This window comes from Anabrus simplex, chromosome 5 (genome assembly GCF_040414725.1).
Source record: "Anabrus simplex isolate iqAnaSimp1 chromosome 5, ASM4041472v1, whole genome shotgun sequence".
Taxonomy (NCBI): domain Eukaryota; kingdom Metazoa; phylum Arthropoda; class Insecta; order Orthoptera; family Tettigoniidae; genus Anabrus; species Anabrus simplex.
Window position 1 is genome coordinate 181,728,264 of NC_090269.1, and position 17,839 is coordinate 181,746,102.

The following is a 17,839-nucleotide window of genomic DNA, read 5'->3' on the forward strand; positions in this document are numbered from 1 at the left end:
CCCAGATTTCATGGGCCGTGTATCATCCTCAATTTCCTTACTCCCGTTACCTTATTGTTAAGTAATCCAGCCACCGAGAGGATATTTAGGGTTCACCTGTCGCAGGTGAAACCTGTATAATTTCTGCGCTGACTTGCTTCATATAATCTTGAAAGAAATAGGAAGGTTATATTTTTCTTGAGGGGTTTCACTTTTAAGGCCTTCTGCCCTTTCTATAATGTTCTTTATATTTAAGCGTTTATTGTACACCTTCCCCGACCAGTTAAACTGACATCCTGTCTTTGCCATGGCCATTACCACGCTTCCGTCTCCTGCTAACATAACACACAGTGGCTTGTATATGAAATGAATATCTTCACGCCGCTGGCCCCTCAACCTCTCCACAAAGCCTGTGCCCTCAAAAAATGATAATGGTCCAACAATATTCTGCCGCCGAGCTTTAATGTTTCAGTGCCCCCGCTGCAGCGCGGCGCCGTACCGCTCCTGAGGCAGGGTACGGGCCCGCCCTTCTCCAATGAGGCCAACCAGTGTACGGCGAGCCGGAGTCCTCCTCCCGGCCATGGCTGATGTGCGGCGCACAACCTGTAACTGGCCCGCGACCTGCACGTTCGCCGCGGGCGCGGCGTGCTTCAACTCCACGACTCCTCTCATAGTGCGGGCGAGCGGTATCTTAGGGTACTTGAGGGGTCCGAGCGGCCTCCTCTGAACTCAAGCAGCGGCGGCTGGTCTGGCCGTCAAACTTATCAACGTTTAAAGTACTTATTCAGCTATATGGACATTTGAGTTCAACAATTACGACCTGTTTTTGGATTTTACTGCAATATCTGGTGGACTTAGAAAAATTTTCCTCAACTTTAAAAACTAAAAGTTTCCTTCTGAATTCAACTTCTACAAACATCAAGACATTACTTCAAAAGTTACTACATGAATTCTGAGACTGGATCCAATCATTTTAAGAAAATTTGTTGGTAAATACTTCTGCAATTAATTCTTATTTCAACAGTATGACTTGGACCTTGCTTTGAAACAAAAGTTTATGTTCTTCTGTGTTACCCCTTGGAGGAACTTTTTGGGGGGGGGGGAGGTCTGTACCGGGTGGTACACCCCCACGCCGCTAAGTCAAACTTTGCGCCAGTTGAAACCTCTCTACTGGAGGAAGCCGGAACTTTATCTACTGTGTTAATTTTCAAGTTTCTCAGAAGATGTCACTACTTAGAAATTTTGAAGTTTCTGAACTGGGTCGTTTTCGATGTATTTTTGTTTTGCCTGTAGTAAGAAGTGTGGACATTCTCTTCCAGATGGCACTACTGAAGAAATACAATTATGCACCCTGGTGCGAAGTGAAAGAACTATGTTTTTGAAGAAATTTGGTGTTCATAAGTTTGTTCCTTGTTAAATTTCTTTCAGTCATTGTTTAAGTTGGCAATATTAACCCTTTCTTTCCCCTTGTTTTGAATTTACCAATCCCGAATTTTTCGAATTAATTTTCCGCCAATAATGTGTTTCTTCTTCATCTTGTGTAGGGGTTTCCTTGGTTAGCCAATAAAATTCTTGTGGGAGGGTGTTCTCATCCTTGAAACGCCTCGAACTTTCCGCGAGAGTATATAAACTGCCGATTTTCGGGTCTCCGCGCCACTTCAGTAACATCTTTCAGTGTGTAAAGTACGTAGCAGGGGGTGGGAAGCGCCTCTTTCTTCGGGCAGCAGTTCAACCACAAGGTAATGGCCTTTTAATAACTTCTTTTCTTGCTAGCTCAGCAGTTTAACTCTCGGGGCAGGTCCGAAGCCTTTTCCATGTAACTTTCCTTTAAAATGTAAAGACACTCGGTATCAATTCTTTCTGTTTTAACTACAAATTGGGATAGAGAGTGCTTAACCCTCTCGAGCTCCCACTCATATTGCTTCGAGGTGAACTTATTTTCTCAACCGTTTCTTCCTGTCTAGCGTAATGTAAATTGTCTTCTCATATAAGTCACCTCCTTACTATGGGATTAGCCCTTGCATTAACGGCCTAGTGCCAAGTAGGTTTTAAACAAAATGTATTAGGAGTGCAGCTTCGCCTCCTCTCAAATTGGTATTGTCGAGGCCATGTAATATTTCTGTTTCTTCACTTAATAGGCCTCAGTAGGTTGGGTATCTTTTTACCCCTGTGTCTATGTCCTTGGAGGACAGCTTGAAAGTTAAGTTTGGTGTGGCCTTTGATAGGCTTAAACTTTGAGAGCGGATCGCTCTTTTGAAATTGATTTTGGGTGCCTCGAGGAGGCTTTACCTTGTAATTGGGAGCAAGTGCTTCTGAACATGATTGGGGTCTTCTGCCCCTTTGTCGAATCTTGTTTTTTTTTGGATAAAGTTGGGCTAATTTTTTCAAGAATTGTGAGTCCGGGGTTCGAAGCCCAAATCCTGTGAATACTGTAATTGTACATTTGTTACCTTGGTACTCTGTACCTGCCATTCTTGTTATTTCTTGACTTTGCTAAGAAAATATAACCTTGTTAAATTTTATCTTAACTTTAATTTCGTATTCTGAGACCTGTTCACCCCCGCACCTTCTTTCACCTCTGCTGTTCCACAGATACCTCGGAATAATAATAATAATAATAATAATAATAATAATAATAATAATAATAATAATAATAATAATAATAATAATAATAATAATAATATTTTTGTCCCACTAACTACACTTTTACGGTTTTCGGAGACGCCGAGGTGCCATAATTTAGTCCCGCAGGAGTTCTTTTAAGTGCCAATAAATCTATCGACACGAGGCTGATGTATTTGAGCACCTTCAAGTACCACCGGTCTGAGCCAGGATCGAACCTGCCAAGTTGGGGTCAGAAGGCCAGCGCCTTAGCCGTCTGAGCCACTCAGCCCGGCGAATCAACATTCAATAGCTGGACAATTTTCCTCCTAACATGAAGCCTACTAACAGAAAGATAATCTATAAAATCCCGGTTTTAATCTGAGAAGAGGGATAGAGAAAGAAAAGTATGAAAATATTGTCGATAGTGATGCTTTAAGGAATATTTGCGTACAATTAGAGCAAAAATGTAACATACCCTTGGCTGTATTGTCGAGGATTTCTAAAGTCACTGGCCTGGAAATGATCTGAACAGATCTTATAATTTTTATACAAGCGTAACGTCCCTTCTTTCTTGTACACTTTATCCAAATCGCTTCTGTGACATTTCAAAACCCACAGATCACTCCTACAACAACACATCGGTATTGAAGGTTAACTGCTGCACTATACAATAAAATATGCGTAGCCTATTATATTTTAAGCCCGTTAAAACATGGGTCGAGCAGGTCAGAAGATTATGAAGTACTATAAAAATCTGTCACTGGAAGAATATACATGCAAACACAACATTACTTACATGTTCTTGTCACGAGGGAACCTGAAGAACGACCGCGCATTTTTCTCTACTGCGTAATTACTGCAGCCAAACACAGCACATACCTTTCCCGTCATGTTGAGAGGAGATATCAAGGAATGACACACGCTACTATTTAATTATGTCAACTCACTGAAAACGCATAAATAACACCAAAAACTTCACACAAAAATACACGTGCTCTTATGACAGAATCAGTACCGTTCAGGTCTATCCGCTAGAGTGAGCTCCAATAGCTGTCCCTCGATATCTCGCTCAGTGTCGTATATGTGGTATTAGGCCAAGACCATCTACAATAATATCAGACCTTAATACAAAAACAACATGGCCGACGCATCGGTTCCATGTAAACACGCCTGTGATACATAAACATAACCTTTTGATTATCGTATTGAATTGCTAAGCTGTCAATAATAACGAACAGAAACTCTACTTTGGATAATAAACCAACACTATCTAGAAATAGCCTCTGTTTAGCTAAGCAATATGTGGATAATTCAAAATATACGGTACATATTTTCTATGAAGTAGTATGGTAAAGGAAATAGGTAATATAGGATTGCATTCTAAAATGACAGTCCTGGGGGAATATTTGATACGTTTCAATCCAGTCAATTAATTAATAACTCACCTATGGTCTGAATTTAAGGCTGTCAACCAAGTGGCAGGTTACGTATCAATTGTCTACTTAGTACTTTCTTAAGTGATTTCAAAGAAATTGGAAATTTATCGAATTGGTGTAGATATAGTAGGGAGCACCCTTGGTAAATTATTCCAGACTGTAATTCTTCTTCCTGTAAATCAATACTTGTTTTAGAAATACATTTATTTGAATGACCTTTCTATTGCCATATGTTTTAAGTAAGCCTATAATAGCCTACCTCGTTCAAGAAATGTTTTAGAAACATAACCTTGTCGCGAATTTCAATTCTCTCATAACAATGATTCTGATAGGGCCTAAGGATCCACCAAACTGCTACATCTGTTCACTTCAGAGAATCTATAGGAGAATGAACTTGAAATTCTCTGGTAGCATATTTATTAACGTTTAAAGCACTTTAACACCCACATCGTTGGTAACGTAAATACGTACTGTAAGGGACAGTATATCAATTTATACCTTGTCCTCTAATTTAACAAGGAGAATATAATCTTCATTCACAGATAAATAAATAGCTTTATCACTTTTTATAACCTCACTCTTAAAATCTTCAAAGGTATAGTAATTAAGAAATGTACTAGGATTGGCACCAACACAGAGTTTTGGTCTTATCCGAAAAAAACAGCTCATCAAGTACACGGAACACATCCTCTCTATTGACAAATTTATCCTCGAATGTTTTAATGCACCGTAATAAATTACTTGTAACTACGAAATCGTCACGATGCATTAAGTACACTTGATCTGAATGCGAGTGCATCTCCTGTAATATGAAGTACATCCAGGCATACAATACGATCGACACGTCCTAATATATCAAAATAGTTCTAAAACCATATTTCAAAAAAACATGACTACACTAACGTTTCCTAATCAATTCAAACCAACAGAAAGAAGTAAACAGATGCTTCGCACATGCTCATGTTCACATTTGAACAAACCGATCGGGCCGCCATTTTAGCTAATATCGATAGCTGCATTAAGGTCTGATATATTGTAGTTGGTCTTGATTAGGCTCAATGATTGTTGTTGAGTCTCCTTGGAACGATTTTGATGTCTTCTGTTGGTGACCCTGTTTATGGGCATAATGACATTGGAAATACGAAAAATAATAAAGCGCAAGTATGCAATTTTGTTACACGTCAAGTCGTGGACGGAAATATTGTAAGTGTTGATAAGTGTATTTGTTGTCTACGTTGTCTTGTCTTGTCTCTTTTGAGGAGCACTGGAGGAGAATGAGGGAACAAGCAGTAAAGACTGGAATGGAAGGTTTATTGTTGGTAAGTGCGAGCCTTGGATACATGTTACACTTCGATAATGCTGTCGATACTATTTATTACAATTAATTAAACCATGCCTACAGGGTGACTGAAACGTTATGACGTGAGATTTTGTTGTAACGTGCCTTCTGTTTGTGAATTTTCCTGGACACAGTTGCATAGTTAGCCGTATATTTGGCTGGCACTTCCATACCCGGTTCGGATGTTAGAATCATAGACAAATAATGTTTTAGGATACGTGGGTAGCAGAGGAGAGAGATCCTTCCTCGATGCTTGCCAGGAACCATTGCAGTTTCCCCAACTACTATTACTAAATGTTTTCATTCCTGCCCTGAAGGGCGAATGCATCTGTCACGCCTGGAGATTTGTATCGGTGAGGGCGAGAGAGGGAGAGTTGGTGGCCGTGGCCTGTACTAGGAACTGTCCCGGCATTCGCCTTAGTGCAGGGGATTGGAAAACCATTCTCGGGACAGGTGATGGTGGGGACGTTCCCCTCTCCGTCTCCCGAATACAGAGGCGGTATAACTGTGGCCACCTCTGCTGGGTTAGCTGGTCTGAGTGCAGAGCTGTCATGAATTTTTTTTTCATTACACTTGTTTTAAGTATTAAATTGTTGTGGAAGTAACAAGTGCACAAATGTAAATGATTTAGGATGAGGTGTTACAAAGGGTGATGAGGTAAACAATGAAGAACACAACTATGAGCTCATATGGACAAAATGAGCAACAAGAATTCGGAGATAGTGGGCTCAATTCCAGTGGTTTCCCACATTATAATAATAATAATAATGTTATTTGCTTTACGTCTCACTAACTACTTTTTAAGGTCTTCGGAGACGCCGAGGTGCCGGAATTTAGTCCCGCAGGAGTTCTTTTACATGCCAGTAAATTTACCGACACGGGGTTGTCGTATTTGAGCACCTTCAAATACCACCGGACTGAGCCAGGATCGAACCTGCCAAGTTGGGGTTAGAAGGCCAGCGCCTTAACCGGCTGAGCCCCTCAGCCCGGCGGTTTCCCATATTTGCACCAGACAAATGCTGGGGCTGTACATTAATTAATGCCACGGTTGTTTCCTTCCCACTGCTAGCCCTTTCCTGTCCCATTTTTCTTTTCTTTTTTTTTTTTTTTTTCTTTCCATAGTTGCTTTACGTCGCACTGACACAGGTAGGTCTTAGGGCGATGATGGGACAGTAAAGGCCTAGGAATGGGAAGGAAGCGGCCGTGGCCTTAATTTAGGTACAGCCCCAGCATTTGCCTGGTGTGAAAATGGGAAACCACGGAAAACTATCTTCAGGGCTGCCGACAGTGGGGTTTGAACCCACTATCTCCCGGATGTGAGCTCACAGCTCAATAAATTGATTGATTACCCTCAGAATAGAAAGTTCAGTAAACAGAGGTTTACAAGGGAAAACTTTACTATTGAGGGTGGAAAAATGAGGCTAGGAATCCAGCATGACTGAGCTCGCACAACATCATAGTGCACTACACAAGAAAGCCAACTTGGGCATTTATGTCTGGTTAGTCATTACCAGTGTTTGTATTGTTTAGGTCTGGCTAGTGACAAGACCATTGGTCTGGTTTGGTTAGGTCAGGCTAGTGACTTGACCATTAGGCTGAGTTGGCAAGCAAAGGGGGTCTGGGGGTGTTATTCCCCAGGTTAGGGCCGCAAAGCAGCTCACAGGACTGTAGTATCTCCTGTGACGGAATAGGATAGTAAGAAGATCATTGGCTAGTTCCCCACTCTTTCACCTCGAGATCTTGGTTACAGTGTCCTCATTGATAAAAAAAAATTAATGCGTTATTAACTAAATAATCTTTGACTTTCACTTCTTGGGTCACGGTATTTAACATGGTAATGTCGCAGGTACTGCAGTTGCAACCAGCACATGCCTTAACATGCAACTTTCAAACTTTGCAGTTTCATTATTTTCACTGAATTTGGCAGCAGAGGGTCACACATAATGTGTGCTCTATTGGAGACAATTGAAACTGCCCTCTAACCAATATCAAATAGCTTAATATGATAATAGTGGAAACTCTTTTCACTTAGCACGCAGAGCAGTGGCGACAGCACGTAGTGCTGCCATCTAGCGGCTCGCAGGGAACACTAACATGACGCGCTATTCAAACACTACACATTTCGACTTCCAACCCAACGAAATACAGACTTTAAGACGTTTGCATCGTTCTTGTAACATAATATAGGGAAGGAAAAAGGTTGATGTTGATCTGAGTGAACCAGTAATAAGAATAAAACAAATGTATTATCAAATTAAAACATGAGATCGTCATGTTATGATTAGGGCCTACAGTCTTCAAGAGCAAATCACACATGCAATATCTTTTTAAACTTGGTATTTTTACAGGCAATATTTTTCACTGTTGAGTCATTGGTTCTATTCACATATGCCTTTATAAGGACTTTGAAATACTTGTTAGTCAGTAATTTTGCATAGCTGTTACATATACGTACACTACATTCATTCAGGCCTCCAGCTGATCCTTCTGAGGATCATATGACAGTGATGACTTGATAGAAATTTCATCAAATACCAGTGAAATAACCTTCTCCTCCATTCTCATTTTCTTAGTTTTTATTTCCAGCAAGCTTAGAACCATTATATTTACTCCATGTTCCACTTGAGCATTTTGTAACCAGCTTCCTTATGACCTGGTACTTGGCAAAGAAAAATGGTTTTGCATGAACTTTTATGACTTTGGTGAACAATAATGCAAAGCTAAGGCAAATCTTTTGTCAGTACTGGAATATCTTCGACCCTGAGCTTTACGGTTCCCTTGGTTTAGTTGAAAATTTATAAAGTTGTGAGTAACACCGTTATCCACAACACTTTTCTCACAGTTACACTTTGACTAATTTTTCTGCAGCACACAATTTTCTTCTCAAACTTTTATTCACTGATCTGTACTTGGATAGCAACTTCTGAGAATTCCTATATTTCAGCATTAAGTTTGAACTGCATTTACTCAGTCTCTTCTGCGGGCACTTTATCATCTTCCTGGACTGCACTTTCAGCCGGCACCATGGTGTAGGGGTAGCGGAGGGCCCGGGTTCGATTCCTGGTCAGGTCAGAGATTTTTACCTGCACCTGAGGGCTGGTTCGGGTCCCCTCAGCCTACGTCATTAGAATTGAGGAGCTATCGGAAGGTGAGATAGCGGCCCCGGTCTAGAAAGCCAAGAATAACGGCCGAGAGGATTCGTCATGCTGACCACACGATATCTCGTAATCTGCAGGCCTTCGGGCTGAGCAGCAGTCGCTTTGTAGGCCAAGGCCTTTCAAGGGCTGTATTGCCATGGGGTTTGGTTGGACTGCACTTTCTGTTGGTACCGGTAACTCATCTGAAATTTCTGGGGTAGATTCATGCTCTTGTTTTCCTTTCTTCGGGCTACTCCTCAAGTTCGTCTGTTTGATATTGTGGCATAACAGTGATGGCACTGCACCTGGCCAAATTCTGTAACAAACATAAAGATTTAATAATCAGGCATTCACTAGTGATAAAAGTTATAATGATGGAAAAATGCAATGTTTGTACTTCAAGAAAGTTCATAAGCAAAGCCAGAAGAAAATATATTATTATATACCTACCCTTGGCTTAAGAGATTTTTGTTTCTGAAATCCTTTTCTGAGAAGTGGTTCGAGCACACTACATAGCTTTTATTTAAATGTTCTGGTCCTTTGGTCCTCAGAATTTCATCTAAATCTGCCCTTCTGCTCTTCACAACCTACTGAGTACACCTAAAAATAGATTAAATGCATAGGTTTAATTATAACAATATTTTAAAGAAAGTATGTTCTCATAAATAGAAAAAAAATACAGGCACAGGTAGACCTATACTCATAGGACTTCGTTGTTAGGAAATCTGTAAAATGACTTGCAATCACATTGTCTTCTGTAATTAAAACACTCAATACATAGCACAAATAAATCCTCTTCCTGCCATTTCCAAAATCGTGATATATAACAAACACAAAACTATCTGAAGTACAAATAAGACACTTCTGGCATACACAGCTGACAGCAGTAGCAAGAGTAGTTAGCCTCTCGAACCGCTAGATGGCACGCAGAAGCGGTGTCGCCAGTTTCTCGCAGGAGTTTCCACTATTATCATATTAAGCTATTTGCCAATATGAACACAGGTAATTGTGACATTTTAGAGATTGACATAACTTAGTGTCTGTTTTAATTTTTCTAAGAATATTTCTAAGGGTGAGTTGGTGGGTCCCTGTTAAGCACAAAGGAAGGATTACTCCTCCCAGCTAGTTTAGGTATTGGTTCACTTTTGCATGAGTTTCTCCTTCCTAAAAGTCTACCCCCACCCCTCTAGTAAAGTGTAACCAATTTACAATGTATCTTTTGGAGAACATGTGCAGTTATGCCTCCTTTTGCACTTTTAAAGCACTGGCGATATTCAAACTGGTACCAAACAACTCTAGGCCATAACTGAAGATATTTTGCAAAAATCCAAATGTGCATTATGGATTTATGGTTCTGAAACAGCATTTTTCAAATGACTGAGCAAATAATATTGTATGGTGCAAGACCCTAGACAGTACTGCACAGATTTTTGATATGTGATCCCCTGCCCCCACATCAATCCATCTCTGCTACAGTATTTTTTTGCTGTTGAATGTTATGATGTTAATTTTTTCTTCATTAAGGAAGAAACCATTTACTGTGAACCAATATTTTGCATCATTAAGAGCCTCATTGAAGGTACTACTGATTCCTCCATGCTTTTACTAGAGTTAAAAAATGTTGAATCATCAGCATAAAGAATACTTTTTGAGGTTATGCTTCTATCTAGGCTAAATCATTTGTCATTACCTAGAAAGGAAATGGTCCTAATACAGATTCTTTGGGGTACACCGTACTTTATTGGAAATTCACATGATACTCTTCCACAGACATCAACATACTGGTAGGCCCCTGCTGTGTTTGATTTGTTGAATATGATCTGATAACTTGGAAGTTCCTTACTAGAAAATCCATTGAAAGCTAGTTTGGCAAGCAAAACATCATGTGACTTTTAATCAAGAGCTACTCGAATCATACAGAATAGCTCATGTGAAAATTCCCTCTGCGAAGTTATTGTAATGAAATGACGTATGGCTTTTAGTGCCGGGAGTGTCCGAGGACATGTTTGGCTCGCCAGGCGCAGGTCTTTTTATTTGACTCCCGTAGGCGACCTGCGTGTCGTGATGAGGATGAAATGATGATGAAGACAACACATACACCCAGTCCCCGTGCCAGTGAAATTAACCAATGATGGTTAAAATTCCCAGCCCTGCCAGGAATCGAACCCGGGACCCCTGTGACCAAAGGGCCAGCACGCTAATCATATAGCCATAGAGCCGGACTGTGAAGTTATTAATTACACATAAACACAGCGTATCAGTGATTGATTTTTTACTAGTATACCCTCACTGAGACTGATAACAAGTTAACAAGACACTTGCCAGTGTCGACTCAGTTAAGTGTAACTTAAAAAGCTTTTCAGTCTGTTGAACACACATTTCAGTATAAATATTACACTATAACATACCTGTAAAAGACCCACATTATTATACAAGGAATAAACATACATACTACTTTTAAAAAAAATTATACAATTCATTCTTAAGAGATCATCAGATTCTATTAAGTCACGCTCATTATTTGGAAATATTTATCTTTATTTCTGTCTAAATACATAGGGTTGTCCTCAAGACAGTTATTTATACAGTTAGTTAAATGAACCAAGACATCTACCTACTTAAGTGACTTTCACTTTGTATGTCCAACCTTTGTCCTATTTCTCTACAGGGTCGGGTATGAAGTGAAATCAATTTTCACAGCAAGTTTTTACGACCGGATGCCCTTCCTGACGTCAGCCTCATCAGAGGAGTTAATAGGATGAAATGATTGACGTGATATATGATAGGAAGGGAGAGGGTGAAACCCAGTGCCAGAACATAGCCTACTCCTGTCGATTAGCACCAAGGGGTCTGCTCATCTGACGTACAGATCAACATCAGCAGAATCATGCGCCCTCACATAAGTGACTTTCAGTATTATTGGTTAATCTGTAATAGCCCTTATTGTTGGGAGGTTTCTTTTTAAATCATGGTCGTTGACATATTTTTACCTAAGATTAATATTTATAATCACAAAGAATGGGTACTGTCCACCTAATCAATACCCATTCTTTGTGATTATAGATACTAAGTATCAATACGGACATGAAACTGATAGATTACAATAAGATTAATATTACCTATAAGATTTCTTCTTCCATAATTTATCCAATTTCTCAATAGTGAAGTGGGTTTCTCCATATTTTATGCATTGTCTTTCAATAGAATTTACAAGATAATTATTAAAATCTAGGCCCTACAGGACTGATTGAAATTCTAACTTTGAAGTTAGTATTGCAGGGATTACTTGAATTTTCAATATACCTAATATTTGCTGAAATCTTTGCCTGTTTTAGAGCATATTTATATTAACTTCATAAATAGATATAATTATTCTCTGTAGATACTGTTGTACTGTATAGAGTAGTAAATAAGTTACAGGATTTTGAGCAACTACAAAAAGACATAGACAATGTTGTGAGATGGACAGTAGACAATTGTATGATAGTAAACGAGATGAAAAGTTGGGTTGTAATTTTCACCTAGAGAAAAAGTCCTCTCAGTTTTAATTGCTGTGTTTGTGGGGTGATAGCACCTCATGGGAAATGCTGTAAGTAGCTAGGTGTTAATATAAGGAATGATCTCCATTGGGGTAATTACATCAACAAGGTTGTAAAGAAAGATTACAGATCTCTTCACATGGTTGCGGGGTTATTTATGGATTGTAGTAAGAATGTAAAGGAGAGGGCATTTAAGTCTCTGAGGCCTATCCCATCGTCGTCATAAGACATATCTGTGTCGGTGCGACGTAAAGCCCCTAGCAAAAAAAAAAACTTTCCCCTTATCCAGCTCCTGCCCGGTTAAGACAATGATGGCATTTTTCCACCTTCCTCTCTCCTTCCACCATTTCTCTTCTATTATTTTGTTCCAGTCCAGGTTTTTTCTTCTTCTTGCACTCCTCTATTGAATCGATCCCGGAAAAAATGATGTTGGTAGAAGGAAATGGTGAGCACTTGTACATCGCACCTGGGAAACTGTTTTGGTCTTCTTTTCTCTTCCATCTTTTACATGTCCAAACCATCTTAGTTTATTTCTATAAATTCTCTCATGTTTTCCATTCTGACCTCTTTTCTTGCATCTTCATTTCTCACTCTGTCTTTCCTTGTCTTTCCTATAATACTTCTTAGGTATTTCATTTTGCTGGCTTGAATTCTACTCTGCTCCTGATTTGTCATTGTCCAGGTCTCACCTGTGTAAGTTAATATGGGTGCATAATACATTTTGTACACTCTCTTTGCATTTCCTTAGTACTTCCTTATTCCAGGCAAGGTTTCTTGCAGCCTGGTTTAATGCATTGCCCTGTTGCACCCTCTTGCTAATCTCCATGTCCAGCTTTGTATTCTGCATTAATTCATATGCAATACCAGTAGACCATAATTTCAGGGAATCCTTTACACACTGGGTCACATTTATATTGGCTCTGATTTGGCACATGTTAAGGGGGTATGATGTGTTCTGTTGATCCGTACCCAAAGCACCAGCTATTACGTTTACGTACAATGCAATGGCTTGTGGAATCCATGGTTTCAACTATTTTGAGCCATATAAACTGATTTTCTAGATTTCTTGTATTCTTGAGATTACATTACTGTAACAACATTCTACGTTTGTCTTATGCAAGGTACTTTCATCTGGCACATGTTGGTGGGTATGTTTGCCAAGAAGGTTCTTTAGGACTGGATTGCTTAGAGTCTGTAGTAAGATATTGGCTTCTAAAAATGCTTCCTACAGATCAGAAGGAAACTGAGACTGCTTTCAAGCGATAACACGTTTGGGTGAAGTAGTATTAACACCAGGGAGGTAAAAGTACATTGAAAACCCTGGAAATATGCAATCATATGCAACGAATCAATGTTGAACAAGCTCAGAAATAGATCATTTGTTTACATCCCGAACAAGCATATAGGTTTAAGACCAGGGAAAAAAATATGCAAATGCATGAATTTCCAGTCTCTAACGTTAAGATTTGGTTACTTTTAGTGTTTGTAAGGAAAGTTAAACTGGTGTGAAAATAATATGTACAATGTGCTTTATGTTGCACCGACACAGATAGGTCTTAATGGTGACGATGGAATAGGAAAGGCCTAGGAGTGGAACGAATTGACTGTGGCCTTAATTAAGGTACAGCCCCAGCATTTGCCTGGTGTGAAAATGGGAAACCGCAGGAAATCATCTTCAGGGCTGCCGATGGTGGCATTCGAACCCTCTATCTCCCGGATGCAAGCTAATAGCTGCGCGCTCCTAACCACACGGCCAACTTGCCCGGTAAGGTAGTATGTCTAGAAAATGTGAATCCATTACTGCTGGAAGGCAATGTGCTGTTCCAGTGCTTGGCTACATGCTGTTCATGTCTACCAAAAAAAAAAAAAAAAAATACAGGAATCTGAGTATACCCGACTTATGCAGTCGTAATTGCCATGAGGGCATTGCCAGTTTATGATCAGCAGGGAAAGGAAGCTGCAGGTGTCAACATTTTGGGAACCACTGACCTAACTTGTTCTATTGGATAAATTTGTTATAGATGTACTTGCTGTTGCACAACAAAATTCCAGCACTCATGTGTTTTAAAATCTGTGGTAATTGAAGGGACATTACCACCACCATCTCTTGCTATTGCTTCATGAGATATAAAATATTGCAACAAAGGATAATTTTCAACTGCACAAGACATACAGGCTTATATTTGCTCTCCAAGGACAGTACAGGTTGTCATGATTTGGTGGTATATCCTACATGTATCGAGTTTCACATCGAAGTATTGACTGTAACTGAATCATCATTCATATTAAATTCAAGTTCATAATCAATTTGCTTATTTTCAAATGATTTAAAGTGTTGCAGTTTTGAGTAAAAGGATGTCATTCATGTCATAATAAACTCAATATTCTTTTTCCAGGAGCCAACATTATATACGGTGAAAGGCATGGCAATTCTTGACAATGATGGCAACAGGATACTGGCAAAGTATTATGACAAGAATGTGTTCCCAACAGCAAAGGAACAGAAAGCCTTTGAAAAAAATCTCTTCACCAAAACACACCGCGCAAACGCTGAAATCATCATGTTGGATGGTTTGACGTGTGTCTACCGGAGCAATGTTGATCTTTTCTTCTATGTAATGGGTAGCAGCCATGAAAATGAGGTATGTCTCTTTTGTAATGATGACTTCATCTTTCTTTAGGTGGCATTATGAAATAAACTGAGATCATCAAGGAATACTGTAGAGAACAGCTTATAACTACAATATCCGGTGATCGCAGGCCTTTCGGAACGTTTGCTGCTTCCACAAACTTCTTCCAGTCCCCTCTGCTCTGTGCTTAGGTTGTTCAGGTGTCGCCGGGGCCGATGGCTGTCAGGTCCTTTCCCAGGTCATCCATCCAGTGTAGTTATGGCCATCATAGGGTGCACCAAGTGTTCAGCTTTCCCTTGAGGCATTATTCACCACTCTCTTTGGGCATGCAGGCTAGATAGCCTTTTTCTGTGTAGGATTGTTGGTTGCTGCATCTGGAGAAATATTTCTTCATTGTTCTTTTTACTTCATGCATGAGCTTATTATTATCAATCCAGTTTTTAAAAGACTCGCATATCCATGAAAATTTCATTGGAGGACAATTCAAAAAGTTTCTTAATCATTTTAATCAGAATTTGAATTTGGAAAAGTTTCAAGATCTTGTTGCTAAGAAATAAAGATCTAGGAACAAACTAACTAAATTGATTGTACTGGCTGTGAAGAGGTGTAGGATTAAATTTCTCTCTCTCACTTTTTCCTTGCATGTATACACTAATCTTAACGAAAGGTGTGATCTCAGGCAGGAATATGGATTTTGTTTTCCTTACTTTGGTGTGCAGAGTGGATAGGCTACTGAAACATGATATCAGTAAGGTGTTCTGTAGTGTTGAACTTCATGAATTTGAATAATAAGCTGGTCTTTATTATTTCAGCTTATATTGATGAGTGTGTTGAATTGCCTTTATGATGCAGTCAGCCAGATTCTAAGGAAAAATGTGGAGAAGAGGATAGTTTTAGAAAATCTGGATATTGTAATGCTGGCCATGGATGAAATATGTGATGGCGGGTAAGTTAATCAACATTCCAGCCTGGTATATAATTTTATTTGTTTTGGCAGGTCAGGGCACCCGTAATTGGTAATAATATACTGTAAACTTCCTCATATACACTGACTGACAGAGCAAATGCAACACCAAGAAGGAGTGGTCAGAACTTTATGCCAATTGCAGGGTAGACTGACGTCACTGAGGTATGCTCATGATGTGAAATGCGCCGCTGTGCTGCGCACGTAGCGAACGATAAATGGGACACGGCGTTGGCGAATGGCCCACTTCGTACCGTGATTTCTCAGCCGACAGTCATTGTAGAACGTGTTGTCGTGTGCCACAGGACACGTGTATAGCTAAGAATGCCAGGCCGCCGTCAACGGAGGCATTTCCAGCAGACAGACGACTTTACGAGGGGTATGGTGATCGGGCTGAGAAGGGCAGGTTGGTCGCTTCGTCAAATCGCAGCCGATACCCATAGGGATGTGTCCACGGTGCAGCGCCTGTGGCGAAGATGGTTGGCGCAGGGACATGTGGCACGTGCGAGGGGTCCAGGCGCAGCCCGAGTGACGTCAGCACGCGAGGATCGGCGCATCCGCCGCCAAGCGGTGGCAGCCCCGCACGCCACGTCAACCGCCATTCTTCAGTATGTGCAAGACACCCTGGCTGTTCCAATATCGACCAGAACAATTTCCCGTCGATTGGTTGAAGGAGGCCTGCACTCCCGGCGTCCGCTCAGAAGACTACCATTGACTCCACAGCATAGACGTGCACGCCTGGCATGGTGCCGGGCTAGAGCGACTTGGATGAGGGAATGACGGAACGTCGTGTTCTCCGATGAGTCACGCTTCTGTTCTGTCAGTGATAGTCACCGCAGACGAGTGTGGCGTCGGCGTGGAGAAAGGTCAAATCCGGCAGTAACTGTGGAGCGCCCTACCGCTAGACAATGCGGCATCATGGTTTGGGGCGCTATTGCGTATGATTCCACGTCACCTCTAGTGCGTATTCAAGGCACGTTAAATGCCCACCGCTACGTGCAGCATGTGCTGCGGCCGGTGGCACTCCCGTACCTTCAGGGGCTGCCCAATGCTCTGTTTCAGCAGGATAATGCCCGCCCACACACTGCTCGCATCTCCCAACAGGCTCTACGAGGTGTACAGATGCTTCCGTGGCCAGCGTACTCTCCGGATCTCTCACCAATCGAACACGTGTGGGATCTCATTGGACGCAGTTTGCAAACTCTGCCCCAGCCTCGTACGGACGACCAACTGTGGCAAATGGTTGACAGAGAATGGAGAACCATCCCTCAGGACACCATCCGCACTCTTATTGACTCTGTACCTCGGCGTGTTTCTGCGTGCATCGCCGCTCGCGGTGGTCCTACATCCTACTGAGTCGATGCCGTGCGCATTGTGTAACCTGCATATCGGTTTGAAATAAACATCAATTATTCATCCGTGCCGTCTCTGTTTTTTCCCCAACTTTCATCCCTTTCGAACCACTCCTCCTTGGTGTTGCATTGTCACTGTCAGTCAGTGCAAAAACTCAAGATAAAACCAAAAGACCAACAATTCTTTATTCTAGCAATAATTAAAAAATCCACAGAACATAAAATATTTGTAGAAAACAGTTTTGGACCAAACTTTCATATTTGGTGCAATATAGTGGAACCTCATTATTGTGTATTTGTGCAGATCCAGAAGATATCACATAATGAGAAAAGCATGTTGAAAAATAGAATGATGATGATGATGCATATTTTTTAGGATTGAATAGTGAAATAATTATGGTAAATAATCACAAGTTATAATGATTTGTAAAGAAATGCTGCGTGTTTTGCAACAGTTTACAGTACCAACTTCATGAGGATTTATGGAATATAATCTCAATTGGAATAGGCTAATCTGTCTGATTCAGTTCACCAAAAATAAATGACATTAAAAATATACTTAAGAATTCTGAATTGCTTTTGTTTGCTGACGATGCAAAAAAATGTATGCAAATTAATTGTCCACTTGATTGTTTAAAACTTCAAGATGATTTACATCATCTGGAAAAGTACTGTATTCAAAATGGGTTGAAACTCAATCATGAGAAATGTAAAATAATATCGTTTTTTTTTTTAAAACAAGAAGAAAATATCATTTCAGTACAAATTTAGTAATAACATTCTAACTCCTGTTTCACAAGTTAATGACCTTGGTGTTTTATTCAGTTATAACCTATCGTTTAATGAACATATTGAAAAT

The 17,839-nt window shown here is 40.4% G+C and overlaps 1 protein-coding gene across 2 annotated transcripts in view; it reads left to right on the forward strand.

Annotated features, from left to right (window-relative positions):
• Window positions 1–5,149: 5,149 nt before the first annotated feature.
• Window positions 5,150–17,839, forward strand: part of zetaCOP (COPI coat complex subunit zeta) — a 62,206-nt gene continuing 49,516 nt past the window's right edge. Inside the window, exons 1-3 of one of the 2 annotated variants that reach the window (XR_010860288.2) lie at window positions 5,150–5,338; window positions 14,431–14,676; window positions 15,477–15,610. Coding sequence is in view for 1 of the 2 variants with exons in the window: in XM_067148411.2 (XP_067004512.1) it covers window positions 5,294–5,338; window positions 14,431–14,676; window positions 15,477–15,610 (425 nt within the window). In the remaining variant the exon portion in view is untranslated. The remainder of the gene's footprint in view (window positions 5,339–14,430; window positions 14,677–15,476; window positions 15,611–17,839) is intronic. The other variant, XM_067148411.2, reaches the window with a different exon arrangement.